Source organism: Motacilla alba, chromosome 8 (genome assembly GCF_015832195.1).
Source record: "Motacilla alba alba isolate MOTALB_02 chromosome 8, Motacilla_alba_V1.0_pri, whole genome shotgun sequence".
In the NCBI taxonomy this organism is placed as follows: domain Eukaryota; kingdom Metazoa; phylum Chordata; class Aves; order Passeriformes; family Motacillidae; genus Motacilla; species Motacilla alba.
Genome location: NC_052023.1, coordinates 5,672,491 through 5,693,781, shown reverse-complemented (window position 1 = coordinate 5,693,781; position 21,291 = coordinate 5,672,491). Strand labels below are relative to the sequence as shown.

The 21,291-nt window shown below is 37.7% G+C and overlaps 1 protein-coding gene across 3 annotated transcripts in view; it reads right to left on the bottom strand.

Annotated features, from left to right (window-relative positions):
• Window positions 1-21,291, bottom strand: part of TUT4 (terminal uridylyl transferase 4) — a 44,434-nt gene that overhangs the window by 9,701 nt on the left and 13,442 nt on the right. For all 3 annotated transcript variants that reach the window (XM_038144188.1, XM_038144191.1, XM_038144190.1), the window contains exons 4-25: window positions 20,388-20,504; window positions 18,164-18,341; window positions 15,912-16,000; window positions 15,014-15,065; window positions 14,375-14,444; window positions 13,321-13,447; window positions 12,759-12,878; window positions 12,155-12,376; window positions 11,833-12,007; window positions 9,744-10,486; window positions 9,123-9,273; window positions 8,477-8,563; window positions 7,017-7,120; window positions 6,595-6,652; window positions 6,397-6,500; window positions 5,920-6,009; window positions 3,910-4,023; window positions 2,706-2,783; window positions 2,131-2,308; window positions 1,738-1,785; window positions 1,568-1,650; window positions 22-137 (exon numbers count right to left, since the gene is read on the bottom strand). In XM_038144188.1, coding sequence (XP_038000116.1) covers window positions 22-137; window positions 1,568-1,650; window positions 1,738-1,785; window positions 2,131-2,308; window positions 2,706-2,783; window positions 3,910-4,023; window positions 5,920-6,009; window positions 6,397-6,500; window positions 6,595-6,652; window positions 7,017-7,120; window positions 8,477-8,563; window positions 9,123-9,273; window positions 9,744-10,486; window positions 11,833-12,007; window positions 12,155-12,376; window positions 12,759-12,878; window positions 13,321-13,447; window positions 14,375-14,444; window positions 15,014-15,065; window positions 15,912-16,000; window positions 18,164-18,341; window positions 20,388-20,504 — 3,104 coding nt within the window. The remainder of the gene's footprint in view (window positions 1-21; window positions 138-1,567; window positions 1,651-1,737; window positions 1,786-2,130; window positions 2,309-2,705; window positions 2,784-3,909; window positions 4,024-5,919; window positions 6,010-6,396; window positions 6,501-6,594; window positions 6,653-7,016; window positions 7,121-8,476; window positions 8,564-9,122; window positions 9,274-9,743; window positions 10,487-11,832; window positions 12,008-12,154; window positions 12,377-12,758; window positions 12,879-13,320; window positions 13,448-14,374; window positions 14,445-15,013; window positions 15,066-15,911; window positions 16,001-18,163; window positions 18,342-20,387; window positions 20,505-21,291) is intronic.

Genomic DNA, 21,291 nt, shown 5'->3' with positions numbered 1-21,291 from the left:
ATAGCTTTGTGTATTACTTACCTCCTCCTCTTTGGACAGTCTTTCATGTAGTGACCAATTTTTCCACAGACACGACAACATCTGTCATTGGGTGCCAATTCCCCATCTGTCAGCACTTTTGAGTCAAAAAAGTATTCCTATCAAAACACATCAGACAGAAAAAATACATAAACCATTCACTTACAAGACTGAGGAATGAAAGTCAAACTGTCAGCCTTCATCTCTTATTGCCTCCTGAATCTTACTACTTCTGAGGTTATACCTGGTCCTTTTCTTCCCCTAGATAATGGCAGCTTTTTCAGAGCAAAATGAGCAGTTTGGGCTAAAAAGGGCTATTTGGTCTTAGGGACAGAGGCTGAATTTGCAGAACAGCTTACCCAGGCTCCAGCTTGCTGCCCACCTTTCACCTCCCCAAAGGCTCTTCAGAGAACAATTTTTTTGCATACCATCTATTTTGGTATCTGAGTCACTGCTTGTGTGCTTTCCAAAGCAGCCAATGTCCCTTCCCAGATGACATGATTGCATCCCTTTAGACAGAACACAGCTCAGGTGGGAAACAGATGGAGCATCTGCAGACTGACCTGTATCACCCTCCTCCCCTAGAATTTGCTCAGAACAGCTGCAGTTCTGATGTGTGTCAGCACAAAGGTCCAGTTTACAGCCTCTGAGCAACAAATATTGTGAAAGTACTGAAACAGAGGTACAAACTCAGAAAAAAACCATAGATAAAGCAAGCAAATGGAAAAGAGAAGATACGGAAGGATGAAGAGAATTAAAAGCTTTCAAAAGATTTTAAAGATCCCTTAGAAACTCAAGTTCTGTTAAAAGCCAGTGGGAGAACAGTCCTACAAACTGTTTTAGAAAATGCCTTTCTAAGTTGATCTTTAAAAGACTAATTACAGTATTTTATTTGCTCATATTAAAAAAAAGCTGTTGTTACACATCAATGACTGGACCCTCTAGCACAGAGCAGTACTTTCTCCAAAATGATATTGCATGAACACACTCCTAACCTGGACTCACTATGCAAATTTTAAAGGTTAAACTTGTTAAAAAAAAATCAATCATCATGTTTTTCCTTGTTTAAGCAGCAATCCTTACTATCTCCACCAAGTGGAAAACAAAATAGAATGGTGTCGTGGTTTGAGAGGAAGTGAGTTTTTGGGAGGTGGTGGTGGTCAATGGTGGTGGACAAATGGAACATCTCTTGGATCTGTTTTCTTTAGCTACATGAAGAGCCACTAAAGTTCCTAGAGCCGTTTCTGGGTTTTACAGCCAAATTTGCAGTTTTCTGCAATACTTAACATCATACAGCAGGAGGTTTTATAAAAAACAAAACATAAATTAAGCTTACTTTCCCCAAACCTGCCAGTAATACCCATAATCCATCCAACTACTCCTCTGAATTTCATATTCCAGGAGCTAAATACTAAGCTACACATCTAATGCAGATAAGGTATAATTACACACATTGTGTATACCAAATGGATAAACACATACAAGAGATTTGCATCAATTCAGTGGACAAAGAAAATGAAAAAACATATTAAAACCTCTGAGAACTTACAGCTTCTCTTCCAACAGCTGGGTAGAATGGGGTACCAAATAATTTTCTCCCATTGATAAATGCCTTCATTATGAAATTGGTCACTATTGGAGAAAGACAACGTTATTGGAAAACAACAGAAAACTCACAACTCAGCGAGCATTCATAATTAGCAGACATTTATAGCTTACTTTTCCTAGAGACTCCAGCACCCAGATTATGATTCAAGTCAAAAGGATCTGCACAAAGAAGGGAGGAAAAGATAATCAGAGTTGGAAAAAATTTGCTGCAACAGATTTTTTTATTTTAATGCAGAGAATTCCATTTTAAATACATTCACAGAGCAGATTATAGCAAAGCAATGTTTTAAAATTGTTATGTTAGTCAACCATAATAACAGTAAGAAGAACAATTCACTGACATTCAGTAAAATTTTGTGAGCTGCAGGACTTGCAAACAATGCTTGTTTTTGAAACGCTGACTGTGGTTTCCTCACATAAAGATGCTGTGCAAAGAGAACAGCCTCTCAAGCAACAGAGCTTCCTACTCCTCATGAAGGGAAACTCAATTCAGCAGAGGAGTACCTTCAATGGCAATACACTTGGACGTCCACTGCTTCTCAAAGGTGGTTAACAGCTTCTTCTGCCGGATGCTGATCACGTATTCCTTGAAGTCAAATTCCTCCGTGTAGAATCGCAGCAGCCCCAGCCAGAGCTCTCCAAGAGATTCAGTGTTCTTCCCAAGAGAAGGCAGACGCTTCTTCTGCATGCAGGTGAAGACAATTTATTCAGCTACAGTTACTGCAGCACTGCTTCTCCTGAAACACCTCTCTAATTACAAGTTTGTCTACTATGAAGGATTTCTTTTGGTTAAAGTAAGGTTAAATCACTACAGTTAAGACTAAACCTGGACTATTTTTAAGAATAAAAAGCATTTTTCCTGATTTACATTATTTAGAAATGACTTAAAATAAAGCAAGCAAAAGCAGAAACTCATTTTAGCAGAACAGTACTCATTTGGGAAGTTGCAACACTATGGATATGAAAGTTTAATTAATTAATAAAATTAATAGTTTATATATTACACTGTTAAAAATTTATTACTTTTCCTGAAAAGCAAGCTTTAAATTTTAGTTACTCTTCTGGATTTAGAATATTACCAATTCTTCCATGTCATCAAAGAAAAAAGCATTCCATCCATCCACCATTCTTTGTGGAATCTGTTTGCCATCAAATATCTGCCAGAACAGAAAGTGACAGTTACTGCTCTAATTCAAAGTCACTGTAAAATGCTTACAGTTCTTCTGGTAAAAAAATAATATAAAAATATAAATACTTTAATTTTAACAATTACTTCTTATACAGACAGCATTTCCCATTGGTAAAAAGTTTGAAAGACTTTTTGCATTGTTGCTGTACCTCTCAAATTATTTGGATGTTAAATTTTTACTTGTTCTTTGCAACTAAGAAAACATGACTGAATTACCTTGTCAAGATTCCAACATCTCTCTTGCCCACAGATTCTCTAAGGAGCCTTTATATGATTTCTATTACATTTTGACTTTAGCACAGCCAAGAGGAAATTCCACTGTTATTTAAATGCACTCTCGGGGTAGCAGTAAAATAAAAACCCCCAACCACTACTAAAGTATCAGATACTAAAGTATCAGCAAGAAAAGTCTATGAGTCTCAACTGCAGTGCTTAAGCCAATTTCCCTCTTGCACAAAGAAACCAAAAGAGGCAGAAAGGGATAATTTTCAGACGTGCTTGGGAGTTCCAGAGTGTATCCAGGAAGAGGCAGATAGCTGAATAATTATATTCTCCCCACCCATACAATGGGGGTGCAGAACATTATTTTCTTAATAGAGTTTCCTAGCACATATGAAATATTTCTTTAAAGTTGCACCAAAGCATCAATTATCTTATTTTTACCTCATCAAATAATAAAATAAACATCTTCTCTTACAGATAAAGTGTTGAGCAATAAATAATGCTTCTGACAATAACTGGCTGAAGAACTGGACTCACATTTCAAGAGCATCTGGTGCAGTCTCATAATTACAATTCCCTTCTCTCCATACCACCTGCCAATTTTTTTCTATCCTGTTCAGCATATAAATATCATCATAAGACCAAAATCCCAAAGTAAATGTAATAGCAGAACTTAGGCACAACAGACTCCCAGGTTTGATTGAATTTTCTTGGTCAGTTTTACCTACTGAAACCAAGAGGGAGTTAAGAACCTGCTGATTAGAAGGGCCCCATATTTCATTTATCCCCTCTGATCCTAAAATCCCAGACTTCTCATATTTGGCTTGAAGAAAAAGTGCATCTATTTTCATAACCTCATTTTCTGAACCTACCTCCTGAAGAACTGGAATAACTGGTGGATTTCTCTGCTGTAGAAAGTACAAAACCATAAGAATATAGGCATACGAAGACAGACTACCACGGGATGCATCACCAATATCGCAGCGCTGAAAAAACACATTTTGAACAAAATGCTGAGTATACATTTTACTGTTCAAGACTAAAACTATGTCAGAGAGCAAACAGAAACCCCATAAGTAACAGCAAATACATTCACCTCATAATTAAAAATTGTTTTATGAAGCCTGGAAAATAAATACACCCAAGAGTCAACTGCCATCTGGCAAATCCAGAGCATAATTTGTCTAACATAAAAACAGAAAAGCTTTTCATAGCCAAAATACTTTAAAAAAAATTTATAATGTGCCAAACTAAAAAAAAAAAACAACCCAAATCTAAACTCCCAAAACATAAATCCCAGGTTTCAATACCATAAAGTTTAATTTTCCTTAACTCATGCTGCAAGAGCTGTTTCTATGATTCCTTATTATTTTGGTTCCCCTTCCCCTTTTAAAGAAATAATTCATTAACGGCAAGTATTTCCATGTTGCACTGGCAGTGCAGGCCACATGTGGCATTTTGCTAGCAAACACACACATACCTAATTAAACCATGGTGCAGCCTGCACAATACAGTGCAAAACAAACACCCCTGACCAAGTCATGGAGTTGGAACCAGATGAGCTCAAGGTCCCTTCCAATCCAAGCCTTTCTGTGACTCTGATCAGTGAATTACCTTACTATGCTTGAGTATCTCATTACAGTATAACCTTTCCACAGCACCTGCTGCTAAGCTATCCTGTGTTTCGAGCCTGTGTCATATCAAACAAGGCATTTTTAACCTCCTAGGGCTGGAAAAACCAGGGATTCGTAAATTACTTTCAAATTAGCAGCAGCAGTGACAGCTGTTCCTGGGTTTTCTGCCAATGCAAACAGAGGAGGAGGCATTTTGCTTAAAAACAGAGTATTTGTATAGCTACAAAGTCACTTCCATACATTTACATTCAGGAGTGTATATCCCACAACTTGTATGTTTCATCTTTGCAGCAGTATTTTTAGAACATGCACAATAGAATGCAATGCTATCAAAAAAATGTAAGATTCATTATTATTAATACAAGGCATTTTTAATCTGGACACAGAAGAGACATGGCAATATTGTGCACTACTGTGACCACATCAAGAAAAAAAATCATTGCTGGTCTCAGCGACAGTATAATGAATGTGTCCATTCCATTCTGGCACAAAGTTATTTTATTCATCTTGATATATTTTATTACATGAACATCTGGTAGCATGATTCACCATCTCTGTAAGCCATTTTTTATTTGCCCCAGTTCCACTAAGCTATCCTTGGATATGCTGTATTTAATACTGCAGCTTGAACAAAAAGCAATGCCACGTTCCAACTACCAAAGGCTGTATGATATAAAATTTTGATAGAATATCATAACAAAAGATGCAGGAGAGCTGACATTTCCAAACTTTTAAAATCAAGTATATGTCCTAGGCACACTGAGACTCAGGCATGCATTCATCACCCCATACCTACCTATTCCTGACTTTTATACTAAGTCAAACAAGGCAAGCATGCCAGAAGAAAGCAGCAGTAATCTCTGGGCTGGTCCCAGATATGAAAACTTGGGAAGCCCATGCACATCCACGTACCCCCACATCTAACAGTTACCAATTTTTCCAGTTTTGCTTGGAGCTCAAGTGGGGTTTTTGTTATAATTGAAGCTGGTTTGAAATTGAAGAAAAAAAGGAAAGTTTTCCTCTCATCAGCTTTCTCTTACACAGAAATCTTCCAACAGATAGCAGAAGGTACCAGGATTTGATTTTGACACACACAGTCTAATGGAGCACAGTAAGCTTAAGAAAGTGCACTTCATATCAACAGCATTCTACTGTCTCCATTGCAGCTGGTATTAGCAAAAGGCAAACTCAGTGGCTGCAGCCCAAAACACTGCATTGTACAAATAGATACCTTCTTTTTTATATTACCTTTGCAAAAACTTTCATTGTGTAGCCCAGATACTGCACCCTAGGATCAATAGCTGCGTAGGTAGCCAGCATCCTTGTGTTATGCTGTGCCTGGAAAAAGGGAAAAAAAATTAAACTGGTGTCAGGGGTGAGCCAATTATGTAAGAAATTGTGTAATTTCAGTGTCAGGTGAAAGCTGGAATGAGCTGTACTACTCATGATGGCACACAGGCCATGGTGAATGCAGTGGCTTTTCAGAAGTATCCCCAAAACAAGACTTCCAGTGCTGTACCCTGCTCTGCCATCAGATCATACACAGCTACCTGGGTCGGGCTGAGGGTGTGGGCCACTGAATTTAAATAATGTAGAAGAAAAACACAAACACACAAAAGCATTTTCATTCTGGTTTCAAAATTATTCCCTCAAATGGTTATTTGGGTAAGATAGAAAGAATTAAAAGCTTTCTTTGAACACAAAAGGACACAAGCAGATGCTCACCAGCGTATTGTACAAACTGATATCTCCTTCCAAGCCACTCCGCCTGTGTTCAAACTTTACTATAGGCACTTTGGCTGTTGTTATAGGCAAGATGTTCCTCAAACCTGGGGAAGCAACACTTTAGTACATAAAACATTTCCATTAACAACATTTATAGAAAATCTAACTGCAAAACAAATAATAATTTAAAGCACCTACCTGGATGCTTCTTAAGAACTTTTGCCAAGCCTTCTATTATTTCTTTACAGTTTAATTTCTAGGAAAAACAAAGATCACAGCTTCAGATGTTAAAACATGGATCCTATTCCAACAAGCACATTTACTATCACATATATTTCATAGATGAAAAGTCTATGTACAAAAAGGAGCAAGCATTAAGCCAGCACATGAATTTACACAAACTCATATGCTCTGTGTGGACATCTATAGTATACTGTGTGTCTATAATGCATTCAAAGTAAAATAGGCTGGCTCTTGCTTCAGTTATGCAGAGTGCAACAAGCCAATGTGCAACTAGCAAATCCTACCTTTCCTGTGTACAGAAATCTTAACTGAATTAAAAATCCTTAAAGAATCTTTGAATTTACAATAGCAGATTTTATCAATTTCGAAACTCTTACCTCTGCGTTTTCATGACCTTCCAATGTCATGCAGATATCTAGATCACTGTCCCGAAATCCAAATCCATTCTTTGAGGAGCCAAATAAGCAAAGCCTAGCTTTGTCTGATCAAAAGAACAGATGAGAAAAAGGTAAATTCTTTCACAGCTGAATGTGAAGTGCTTACTATTAAATATTGCTTAACTGCAATGTGCAGGTGCCCATAAAAATGAGCTTTAAGAGAGAGCTTACACTGTCACTTCAAAGACCTCAGCTTTGATAAAGGAGGAAGCACAACACTTCAGAAATTATTTACAAAAAGGCAGGATAAAGACTGAAGTACATTATAGTTACTATAATCATTAAATGACATCTCTAAATATTGTGCAATGTTTTGTGGTATGTGACTGCATTTTCCTGCTTTTAATAAATCAAAATAACATGCAAACCCAGTCACCAGTACAGCTTTACCCCACAGATAAGACAGAGCTACTCCTAGGGTAGCCAAAGTAATATTTCTGGTTCCATTCAGAGTATATCTAGGTTGCATATTTCTCCTATGACTAGGTAAATTTGGTCAGTGAGTTTTTCTAATTATAACATTCTTCAAGAAGACACAAGCAGTATGATTACAATACTTTATGGAACATTCTTTCCCAATTGCTTTGTTTACATTTTTGTTTGAAACACGATATTACTAGGTATTTTCATTCTTGGATAGCAAAATTATGTTAAAACAAATTCTTTCCTAACTGCAAAGAATACATTGATGTGTTCAATTGAAATTAATGCTAAGAAAATAGATCTAACACCTATTCACAACTTTTTTCCCTAAACTTTAATAGAATTGGCGACCCTAAGTTTTTCAAGGCTTTGTAACAGGTCTCAATCCTCAGCTGCTGCCAGTAAGTGCAGGCACAGCCACTGGATGGAATTCCCAATTCCTTGATCACAGGTCAGCTACAGCAGAATGGCCTTCCATGGACTGGAATTCAGGAGACCTGGTTTGGTACCTGGCTCTAGCACCGTTCTACCCCTCCTAAAAAGAAATCACTCGGTGTCTCTGTGCCTTGACCTCCATCCCTGTAGTAAGACAGTTTTGCTTGTTTTATGTAAGGGATGTGAAGATAAATTCATCAGGATTTCTAAAATACTCAAGGACTGGTGACTAGGCAACAAAAGTCCTTGGCCCACAACCAAAGCTAACACTAAACCCAACCAAACTTTCTTCTTGGCCTGAATGAAGCAGCCCTGTGCTTGCATTACTACTGGCAGCTCTTCCTCCACTCTAGGGACATTTCCATGGAACAGCATGAAGGGATGTTCAGTGTTGAAGTCTGCAAGACAGCTTTACAAATGGAAGGAAAAGAGATGCCCCTGCTTCAAGCAAGGAAAATAAAATGAGACAAACCACATCTTTATGTTCTGGACAACATGACTGAAGAAAGCATTCTCAAGAATCACCACCTAAGGTTACATACCATTATACTCTTTTCGAATAAATCTCTCCAAACTTGCCAGTATTTGTTCTCTGTTTTGTTGCTCAGATAAAGGAGGGGATAATTCATCTAAGTAAAAACAAATTAAAACACAGTCAGACATGACATTCAGCATCTCAAGAATCTTTTTCAGCTAATTAAAAAATTGGATAGGGTTTTTTTGTTGTGCTTGCTTTGCTTAAATCTCAGGTTTTCTTTTTATATCATTAGAGTCTTCCAGATTTTATTTCAAGACATCCAATTTTTCAACCACAAAGTGTCCTGGTGGGCACCTGGCATCCAGCCAAGGTTAACCCACAACAGCACCCTCAAAAGATGCAATAGAATTTGATAACCACAAAAATTAGTTTTGCTCAGAGCCTGATTCCTGGGAACACCAGTAGCTTTTTACAAACCTGCTAAAAAATCCCATATTACATCAGTTTCTCAAATCTGTTATAAGTTATCACAGCCATGGATTATCTGAAAATTAAAATATTGATCCATTCATAGCCTAGGGCACATGGAAAGAGCTTCTTCCTACTGAATTGTTAATAATTGTAAACAAGCAATTTAACCCTAGACTTTATAATTCTTCCAGGTTACAGATCACAGTATATAGTGGAGTACAAACTCTTTTTGAACTTACCAAAACATCTTTTACACACTATATCAAGTATTTCCCGAAATCTGTCTGTCATTGGTGGTAGTGGTTTTAGATCAATTTTCTTGAAATCCTCTGGGCAATCATTTTTGGAATGTCCATCCCGTTTGCAGATGCTGCATACTATGGTTGGTGGCTTTTTGGGGGGGAAAAGAAAGGAAAATTCTATTTGTGCAATTAAGACAGTTCAGCAGACCTAACATTTCCAAGCAACCAAGAACATTTGACATATGAACAATAAAAGAGCCTCTACAAAGAGCAGAACACCTCTCAACGAGCTGCATTTAGTTCTCTCAGTGTCTCAAAGCTCCTGGAAATTCCACAAGAAAGTAGGAGAGGAAAGGCAGAAATAACCCACAAATAACCAGAAAGAAACCCAGATTTTTTTGTGTGGAAATCAAAAAGCTCAAGATGAGGCAAACAGACCATTTGATGCAAACATCACACTGGGTGATGTTTCCTGAATAACAGGTACTCTACAAAGGCCAGAGCTCCCACCCATACCCCAGACTGAAACAATCACTGTGGGAATCCTGCCATCCATCCACTCTTAGATTTAATGACTTCAAAGTAACAGCCCAGTGATACAAGACCAGCACTGCTTACCTTTCCTGAAGTAAAAATAAACTTATCAAACACATAATGCATTTCTTCTGTTGAGAGTCTGCCTTCCTCTTTGAGATCCTGGGTTTCCAGCACTGCTTTGCAGCTGGCCGAGGTAGCTGGGGTGCCAGTGCACTTCGTTTGCGGAGACGACTCCGCTACCAAACTCTGCCTACTTTCAGCATCAGAAAACTCATTACTGGAATTTGTGTCATCAGCCTGATGTGCACTGCAGTTACAGTGGTGGCTGAGCTCACCCTCAGTTAGACACACTGAAATTTCTAAATCATCCGTCTCTTTAGGTGATTTTTCCTTTAATTCACAGCATTCATTGGAAATAAGGGGTAAAGCTTCTTCTTTGTCTTCGTCATAGCTAGAGTCCAATGTTGAAAGTAGCAAAGGGTCCATGTTCTGGGAGGTACATCTTTTGGCTACAGCTTCTACCGCTTTATTACATTCAACTTCATTCTCTGGTATGTTACATCCACTTCCTGTAACTTCTTTATCTACAACATTTTCCTCTTGTGGAAGGCAACAGTTTGCTACAGGCTCTTCAGATCTTGTGGATTTCTTATTATTCACTTTCCCTTTTTCTTTTTTCTTGGTATCTGGCTTGGCTTTAATCCCATCTTTACTTTGTGGACATGCAAAATATTTATATGCTGTCCTAAATCGCTCCAGGATGTACTCAAATACCATCTGGCTATTTAGACTTCGTGCAACATTCCTCTTTAGTGCAAAAGGATCTGGGAAAAAAAAAAGAACAATTTAATTAGTGATCTTTAACTTCCACATTTCACAAAGCAGCTGAAATCCCTAAGTTATTACAGCGCAGTTAAGGAGATTCTTATATTATAATGCAGAATTGTATGTGGATATACTTAGAGAATGAAAGACCCACAAGTTTTTTCAGAATTCTTCCATACAAAACATACCCACATGCAGCCATGAATTGCTGACTATCATAAACAATTCTAAACAGCGGTACTCAAAAAGAAAACCATGGGTATATTGCACCATTATATTACGGCCAATTTCTAAACTAGAAATTATAATAAACATACAAAGGCAAAATAAATAGATGCCAGCCAGAACCTTTTGTCCTCCACTGAAGAAGGATTTCCCTTAAGAAATTCATTTGTCTAAAAGTAACATTGAGAATGTAAGGATTGTATGAACCAATCTCACCAGGATCCATTCTTAGTCCTTCCTAACGATTTCTAGATCAAACATGTTTTCCAAGCAAAAAGAGCTCCTGCATAGTTGCTATAAGTTTGCCTGGAAGATAGTACCAAACTGAGATTCTGTTATTTCATAACATCAGCTACAAACTTAACATTGGGGAAAAAAAGGCAAAAATGAGAAGTAAAAAAACAAAAAACAAACAACAACACAATTAGCCCAATAACAGCAAGCGTCAGAACCAGAATACAAGCTGTTTTTTTGAAATTCTTTCTCTTTTCTTCCTCAATGATTTGTCCTGTCACCTTACATCCCACATGTTGAATAAACACTTCCTTACTTTTTCTACACTCTAGCTAAAAGTGACTGAAGGAAAGAATTGGGAGAGGAAATTAAAGTCACAGGAGTGATCTCAACATCCACTACTCAACCTGTGCCTCAGAAATTCATTGCTTGTTTATCTGTTCTACTTTCCTTCTCACTCTTCTTGTACCTTATTGACTCATCCTTCAATGTACCTCTGTACCTCATTCTCTCTCTGTATGATTCTCTTTGTCCTCTCCATCGCCTCAAGTGTTACAGATAAGCCACTTCAACATCTCTAGAAAGTGTTCAAAAGTCATTATTCATGCTTTCATAAAAATATCACCTTACATGGTTTCTTAGCCTTCCTCAAATACCCAATTTCTCTATTCTTAAGGTCAATTCAGAATGCCACACATTGCTCTGTACCTCAGTGACTTTCCCTGCTTTATAGACAGAGAAACCTTGTGTTTAAAGAGACTAAGTAGCTGACAAAATGTATATTTAAAAGACTTATTGTCCAGATACTCTTGTAACAGATTTGCAAGTTAAGCAAATCAAGATGCTAAAGCAGGATGACTACAGAAGCGGGAAGGGATCAGCCTACCTTCAATGGCTATTCGCCTCTTAGGCCAGTTTTTATTCTCTCTGGTTAAGAGCTCTTGTACCCGTATGCTGATGACATATTCCTCCAAAGCAAACTCCAGTGTGTAAAACTTCAAAAGTTCCAACCACAGCTGCCCCAGTGAAACTTGGTGAGGGGTTTTGAACGCTAAGAGAGACTGAAAAACATGGACACAAGTGCTCAATAAGAAAATAACATTCCCCTTTTTTTTGGTCCTGAGTCCATCCAACACCAATGTTTAAAATTAAAAAAATCAGGATAAGATAAAGCAAATGGTTTTCAATTAAATAAAGTCAGGACTTACAATTCCATGTTTCTCTTTTGCATTGCTTTGGTTGTCCACTTCTGAGCTTGTTGCCTTCTTGCCACCACCTTTTTGTTGTTCAACTTTAGCTTTGCTTTCTGCTCCAACAGAGTTTTTTGCTGCACCATTTGTGGGTGGCTTGTACTCCCACCTTACAAATTCTTCATCCTCCACCCCTTTCAGCTGGTGGTCATCTGGCCTCTTTGAATCAAAGCCTTCAATCTAACAACAATTAAAGTGGCTCTGAAACAAGACTGTAGATAATACGTGCAACCAACAGTTTTCAGCAAATGTAACACTGACTACTGTGGTATTCATACCCCTCAAGATTAACAGATGTCAGAGACAGAAATTCAGAGAAATAAAGAAGAAAATAATTGCTTTTTCTCCAAAACACAGATGACACAACTATAGAGCCTGCTACAAGTGCCTTTTAAAAAAGTCTTCAGAATCATTAAGCATCATCTGCATGAGCATGAAGTACCAATGCCTTTCATTTATCATTTTCTATGGCAATCAAATTCTGCATTTTTATGAGGTTACAGAACACAGAAATAATGCCAACAATTTAATAATGAAGTTACAATAGTACCAAATCACTTACCCAATTGCCCAAATAGGATGGTAAAATACGTGGTTTTCTTTGTTGAAGAAAAAATATGACCATTAAGGCAAAGGAATATGAGGGAATTCCACCTTCAGCCTGACAGTCAATATGACAGAGCTGTAAGAGAAGAAATAATTACTTTTCTGATGTAACACTAGAATTTGAGTTTACAATTTATTACAAAAGGATAAATACTAAAGAAATATGAGAAACATACTAGAGTGAAATACAAAATGCTGTATGTCAAACTGCAGTGGTCATGCCACGTCATGTACAGACAGAATATAAACCAGCAATTCATACAGTGCATTAAGGAATACTATCTTATCATATATTATTCTTTTCAGTTTCACCACATTTTGTGATAGTGGGACGTATTTATGCTGCCTTCTAGAATTTCAGTCAACACTGAAATGGGCTACTGTACAGTGGCATGTCCCGTAGGGAAGTGGGGTGATACAGTGGCATGAAGTCCTTTCTACAAACATTCATGGTACATTGCACAGTCCACTGTACACAGTGCTCTAAGAGAAGTACTGAGGATAATTAAAGAACTTACTCTAGCCCAGTAGCGGAAAGCCAAAACCAAGGGGATCAGGACAGGCTCCAGTTTACCAAGTGCAGCTAGCAGGTCAGTTGTAAGGCAAGCCACGTCATTCCTAGCACTTACTTTGCATGTCAAACCACTGCAATCACAAATGCAGAACAGATCAAGGGTTATCACTTTGTGATACAGATGATGCTCGGGGCAGGGGGAGGTGGGGCATCACAGCCCCTGTAATAAAAACATCCACCAGTGTCTCCCTATATAAGAACCTGAATTTTTTAACAAAAAGCTACAGAATATAATTACATTTTCTCTACTATTAGCTTATTGACTGCATCTAGAACTTACAGAAGTTCACTACAGTGAAAAATATAAAACAGCATTAAGAATTTGCTCTTAAGTTCTGCCATTACCTAATTATGTTATCTTGCACAATTCAATTGCCAAGTATATTGTCTACATTCTAAGCACTTAAACAAACTAATAAATTAATACTCCAGACCTGCTGCACATTATGAGTTACATTAAGGTAAATCCACAAAACGGCTTCTCTAAAAACTTTCCTTTAGCTTCTCAGAACAATTATTTCTATTCTGTTACAAACATAGGAAAAGACAGGCCCACTCTTGTTGCATTTACTTCCCCAGAGTTTCAGTCCATACCTCTGGCCAGTAAAGAAATCATGTTTCATTTTGGAGGTTGCCACTTCTTAGGAATTTACTGAAACTGTCAGATGATGTGTCCTTTCTGGCAATGTGTATCTTATAAAATGTTTTTGAAGCCTTGGCTTAAAACTGCTGGCAAAAATTTTAAATAACTGAAAGCCACGCCACTTTTCCCCCAGTTAACTAAAAGGTAATGTCAGATTCCTACACCCAGTGAGTTCTGTGTAGCACAAAGACAAAAGTAGCTTTCTTTCTAGGTTACATTTCTGTGTCTGAGCAATTCCCTTTTAATACAAATGTTAGCTGAATGTTACAGTAATACTTCTTGTCAGGAGTGCAGGCAAGCAGCTAGTATGAACAAGCACAGTAGCTCATTAAAAACTTTTTTCAGTCACAAATACCTTTTAACATCTTTGCAAAAGACAACAGGAACTTTGGCATGGAAATCCGACTCCACATCTGAATAGACAGCTAAGCAATGAAGGAGAAAAAACACACTTTGTTTCAAAGTTCTCAAACTGTTTTCACAGTTTTCCCAATTCTGTCTTTAAAATTATTATATTTACATAACAACTCAAATTAAGTGCTGCATAAGTAAGCGTACCAATATTTTCTGGTTACTTTTGATGCACACCATCAGTAACAGACAGCCAGACTGTGTTCCTGACAGAACCATGAGGCTACAAGTTTTAGAAGTCTTGGAACAGCTCTCACTCATGTATATATGCAAGTGGAAAACAGCTTTTGAGTTTACTGCCTAGAATTCGTGGTACAAAAAGTTAAAACTTTTCGCTCTGGCATCTGACACTACTGCCCCAACTTCTGGCAACCTGAACTGGAGCATTCTCTTGCTGCAGCTTCTCATTTCATCTCTCATTTACATAAGCACCAGTGTTCATAAAAATCACATTCATAAGAACAGCCCAGATACTTTGGTTGAAAATCCATCAATTTTTTTAAGTTTAGAGAAAATTTAAGCATAAAAAGAACTAAGTAGCAGATGGAATGTTAAATAGAAACGAGATGCAACTAAAACTCACCACTGTTCTTCAAGATCTCAAGCACCTGGATCAGAACATCTGGTTGACTCATCTACAATGACAAAATTAGAGCACGTCGCATTACTGAGACTAATGTTTTATTTTACATTTTATTTCAAACTACCTGGGTTACACAACTAGTAACTCTCTGTTCCTCAAAAAGTGAAATAATTTGTCAGTATTAATGAAAAAGTTAACTGTGCCTGTCTACACCATGAAAACAGGTGCCAGTAAACCTCACAGCCAGCTTCCCTTCAGCCTACAGCTCTAGTGAACACTTCTGTTCTAGTTCTAACAGGATAAATAAAAGCACTTGCCATATATTTAACAATTTCATTGTCAATTAATACTACTAAAAATGGACAGCAATAAAGGATTTTATGTCAGGACTTTCCCAGGAGCTTTAAAAGATTATCATTTTGAAACATGTGCAAGTGCAGCAGTTGAGTGTCTATCAACAATGTGCTGCTAATAATCACTAAACATGAACTAACAATTTCATTACCTAAAGAATGTCACTTTTATCCCAAATTTTAAAAGTGTGGGGGGAATCAAAACCTACAAGAGTTTACAGTCTGGATCTTGAGCTCATGCAAGCACACTCAGCCAAGCCAACTATTTTCATACTGCTTCAGTGCTTACTCAAAAAAAATTTAGAAAAAGCCTAGCATAAGGTTGTCCAAACAAAATGAAAAAAATTACCCAAGAATTAAAGTTATCTAAAGAGCAACGAAAACTTCCCCCACAGCACAGATGACATCAAATCAAACATTAGATACTTTGTGTTCTTCTAACACCATGTGGCCCAAAAGAAGATGAAGGCAATAGAATAGAAATAAATGTGGATGGGCTTGATTTAAAAACCAGTCATAGTTAATACAAGATAATATTTACACACCTTAGGGGGGAATTTGATATCAATGTTAACATCGCTGGTCTTAAAAGCAAATCTAGTTAAACAGGAGCCATACATCCTCAGGGAACAGTCTGGAGAGAGAGAAACAATTATTTAACAGTCAGTAAATAAATTTCTCTTTAGTGGATGACGCATACCTTGCTTTAGATACTGCACCTCACAAGTGGCACTCCCAGATTAATGAATACTGAACCCCCTTCTCACTCTTGTGAAGGGTAGGCATTTCCATAACACAGCATCACAGGAAAACAAATAATTCAAATACTGTAACCACCAAATGTCCAACATTTTCCAAGCTGTTTTAAAGATTTTTTTGTAATAGTTCTGTTTGTTTTTAATATAAAATTAAATATGAAGTAACAATAACTGTCACCATCTCAGTGTAGGATTTTATGTAACAGCTTTTGTTAACTACGGCTTGATTTCACTGCAGCTCTTAGCCAATTATAATATTCTTTGATGCCTCACAGACTTCTGTACGAGGCACCAATCTGTTGATTCCACCAGCAAGTTCCAATACACAGCTCCTTACAAAATATGTATATAAAGCATAACTTCAATGTAATCCAAGGCACAGAGTACAGTGTCCATTCAGTGTTTTAGTTAATGCAGTTACCTGCAAAGATGCAGAACAGATCTAAACTAACTAGGAAGAACCTACGCAGCAATAATATGAGAAATGCCATCCCATTCCATGAACAACATCCCAAATCACAATGAAATTTTTGCAGATGAAAACTTTCCCGTAATAGAAATTAGGGTCTCCTATAGTTAAATCAGCTGAAAAAATGAGAGTGTTCTCAATCCTTCCCAAATCCAACAGCCTGCTAAAGCAGGGTCACCTAGAGCAGGTTGCCCAGACTGTGTCCAGTTGGGTTTTGAAAATCTGCATGGATGGAGAGACCACAACCTCTCCAGGCAACCTGTGCCAGTGTCCAACCACCCTCACAGCAAAGAGGGTTCTTCTTGTATATCTTCCTTTATGTGTGTTCTGACCAAACTCATTCAATCAGAAATATCAACAAAACTACTCTTAAAAGAGAAAATAGATCTTACACATACACAGCTTCAAGCTTATTTTCACTGTTTAGCAGCCCTCTCAGAATGAAAGTCTGTATGGTTAATAACAATAATTTGCAATTTCTTCCAATGCCTTATCATAGTAGTAAGAATTTTTGCATAGCTCTAATGTGAGCTCAAGAGAAAATCATGCCAGAAGATCAGATGTTTTCTACACAGCGCGTGAATTAAATTTTTCTGAATTTACAACTTAGGAAAACGCATTCACTAGAACATAGCTGGCTTTGAAAAGGAGAATAACAAACTGTCATTTACTATTACAAACTCCCCTTCCTCTACTCCTACACCTCCACAGAAGCTCATCAGTCCAAACAAGTCAGCCAGACAAAGCAACAATAGTTTTCCTGAGCATTTATGTAAAAAATGTTATGTGAAAAAGCTTTGTCTTATGCTTCCCACTATCAGTGCAAAACTCCCTAGAGTGCCAGAGCAGAAGTTTGCACCAGGAGCCACTTACCATTGAGCACACACATTAGCAAACCTCCACCCTACAAACCCCTGTTCTATTCAGCACCTTATGTTTAAGCAGATACTTCACAGAGCATCTAAAACTAAAGCTGATCATCCTGCACATACCAAAATCTTTCTTACAGCTGTATTTTTATAGAGCAAAGAGGGAAAAAAAAGCTTTTCTAAAACAAATGGACTGTGTAGAACAACACCTGATTCCAACACAGATGAAATTTAAAATTTTAAACTTTTTTTTGGCAATGAGATTAATGTTTTCTTCTGTTCAGATGCACTGAACACCAAACCTCTGTTAGCACAGAGTCAACATCACCGCAGCTCCAAAAATCTGATTTCAAACTCCCAGTGCATTAACTATAGGAGCTGATGGGAAAATCAATGCAAAGAAGCAAATATCAAACATTATCCTTCTTGTTGTCTTATCCCACCACTTTAAAGAGGATCAATAAACACACCTGAAAGAAGGACAAATAATCACAATCATATTTTCCTCTTTTTGTGTATTTGTTAATTCTTTAAAAATCCACTGCCAGCCTATATTTAAAAGTCTGTATATATTAATATTGTACACTATCAAGATAATTTAACCCCAAATGCACTCATTCACCATTAATGAAGGTATCAAAAATATATATAAAAATAACGAAATGTTTTCACCTAGAGCAAATGGAGAACACTATGAATACCTGGTAAGGGCTGTTGAATAATTTTCTCCATCTCATTTACAATCTCTTGCCGAATTCTGAAGTCCTCATCTGAGATGCCTTGTTCATTCGCTGCCTCGATGAGAGTGAAACTCAGAGCAGCCAGTTGTGCAGATGAGGGCGGTGGGAGCGCCCGCAGCTCGTTTTCTTCTTGCTTTTCCTGAATAATTGGTGGATGATGTAATTAAAAACTGGTATTTTAAGAGGAAAGGCTATCTCTTACTGCTATATTGGAACACGCTGTTTTGCTGTTTGTGTCCTGACCAACACTTCCAAAGGGAGGAACACTGCCAGGCCTAAGTGGCAAATACAATAGTGGTCCCAGGAATGAGAGCAGATGCTCAGTGTTTAAACAGAAAATGTCATTTCACAGCTGGCAACTGGAGAGGGAATCTTCTGTATTCCATTCCTGAACCACATTTTCTGACAGCTCTGAAGCAGAATTCAACCAAGAAAATAAAAAGCTGTAATTGTTCCTACATCATAAAAGTAACTGAACTGGAAAAGTCACATGGATTTTTTCGGAGTGGATTGTACTTGAAGGAAAGTTATCAGAGGCAGAAAAAGTATTCCTAACCCCAAGGAAATTTTATAAGTTGAGTCCCATTACACCATAAACAGGTGGTTCCGGGAAGTACTGGATTTAGTGCACCCATCCAACAGCAAGAACACCTCAGATGCATCAAGTCATTTGGGACTAAGTACAACAACCCCTTGTTCCATGAATTCATCAACTACATGAAAGATAAGACTGAAATAAATAATAACTATAAAATAAATATGCACTAAGAAAACACAGTAGAGTATGAAAATGTTTCTTTAGTTCTAGGCTGCATCTCTCAACTCTTCTGTTCTTACCTGAACAAATTAAGTGTAAGAAAGAATATGAGCATTTTTAAAGTACTATGGGATTTTTTTTTTAGTCACCATGTCAGGATTTTTCTTGAGTTGGGAAACCACAGCTGTTGCTGAGCTTATTTGATTGTCATGTATCTCACAGAGCTGTAAACAGGAGCATTTTATGCAGTAACATTTACGACAGTTACATAGGTATCAGCATGATGCTGCACAGAAAGCTATCTGGGGTAAGTGCTAAAAAGTGAAACTGCTCCCTGTCCTCCAGAATTCCATTCAGTGCTAAAGAAACCTCACTGCTCAATTCTCATCTTCATGCCCAGATGAAAAGCATGGTAAGGAAGCGTTTATAGATCAACCACAGGGCTGGTGCATTTTTTTAAGCATGATGCAATTTAGGAGACATTGAGAGAACCAGAATCCTTTACAAATAATCACTGACCACAATGTAAAAATGTTACTTTCTGAGATTTAATGGACTTATGGCATTTGGAGTCTTCCAGGTGATGACTTGCACACGTTTTAGAATTAGACCATTAATGAAAAACAGAAGTATGGCAAGAAATCCACGGAAACATGCGAAAGTAATTTGACTGAATTTTGGGGAATGGTTATGGAAAGAGTAATTTTAACCATCTAAATCACAAAGTCCAACATACTGGGTAATCTGTAGCTCTTCATCAGCATTTACAAAAATGGGCTGGCAAGAAAATCTGTGCACCTTTTATTGGATTTCTTACATGTAACAATTCTTTAGAGCAAACCATAGCACCATGGTATCTGGAAACTGGTTTTCTCTTCGTAAGCCTTAGAACTGTTTTTCATATTAAGCACATTAATAAACCCAGGGTGATAATGAATGAACTGATTTCTTCCCTCCTGTAACTCTTCTAAACTTCACAAATCAGCTGAAGTAAAAAAAACCAAAACAAAAAAACCCATAAAACAACATTCCCAACCCCACCTCCAATCCCTGGAGGTCTTGCCACCAATGGCATTATTTTCAGAGAATAGAAAAACTGAATATATTTTTGTGTAGTATATATTTCTCACCTAAGTTACCTTGCATTCTCTTACTAAAGTCTAATGAACTGCTCACTACTCAGAGACACTTATTCAGAAGCAATGACCAAAACTGTCCTTTCCTCTCTGCCTGGACAAATCATCAAGCCCTCCCTCTTAAAGGGAAAACAGAAATTTGTGGATCTCTGCTCAGCACACAAACTTTTACCTAAATGAACACGATCAAAGAAAACAAACCACACAACAAAAAATTTTTGATTTCAAAAATAAAATAAAAAAACAGAAGAATATAAGACAGAAAAAAGCAGCCATAATTTTGTTAACTTACCATTATATTTTTCTTATGACGTTTTTCCTTAATATGCTTGTGGGCTCCCTGGATATTTTCAATGTGGACTAAGCAGAGCTTGCATAGATACTGACAGTTGGTGTATTCTGGGGAGCGCTGAGGAAAAATTGCCATAGATTAAAACAAATATTTCTATCACTAGTGCCTGAAAAACTCAATTCTTTGATTAATAAACTGTATTTAACTATTATGTAACACTTTTAATGTAAAGGTGCTTTGCAAACATTAAGCAATCTTCAAAAAACAAGCAGAAATGGATTTTTTACCTTTATGACAAGAGGGGAGAGTGAGGGAAGGAAGTGAGATGACTTGAATATCACATTTCTCAGTAAATTCAAAAGTGAGATAAGATCAAGGCTGAAGAGTTTATGCTTCTTAAGGCTGACCTAAAGATCAGTAAGCCATTCCCCTGTCAGGTGAAGCTTTTAATTACTGGCTAAACCTCAGCATCTCCCCGCCTCTCCCTGATGAGGAAATGGCAGCAGCTCAGCCACGTCCTGCTCTGCTCTTGTGTCACACGGTGCTGTCTGCACCAGCAAGGGCATGGCTCTGCCCTGTCACAAAGGGTGTGGCCGGGCTGGGGGACACAGCCACTTCCCAATCACTGCGCTCAGCCAAGGTGGGATCCTGCAGCAGGGCTGATACTACTCCACTCTGACGGATGCTCTGGAACGCTCAGAGTTGGAGACACTTGCAGAAGAAGCACCTTTTTGTACACACAGCCTGGCAGAGATGGAGTACACAAATGGAGAGTGGCCGCCTGGGAGATCCCCAAGTCTGCAAGAAGCAGCCAAATGTCCAGAGGTGATGGGGAAGAAGGGAATCTGTTTTCCCAGGGGGATACCACGGAGTTTATTCAGCCAAGAAACCATTAAGACCTGCT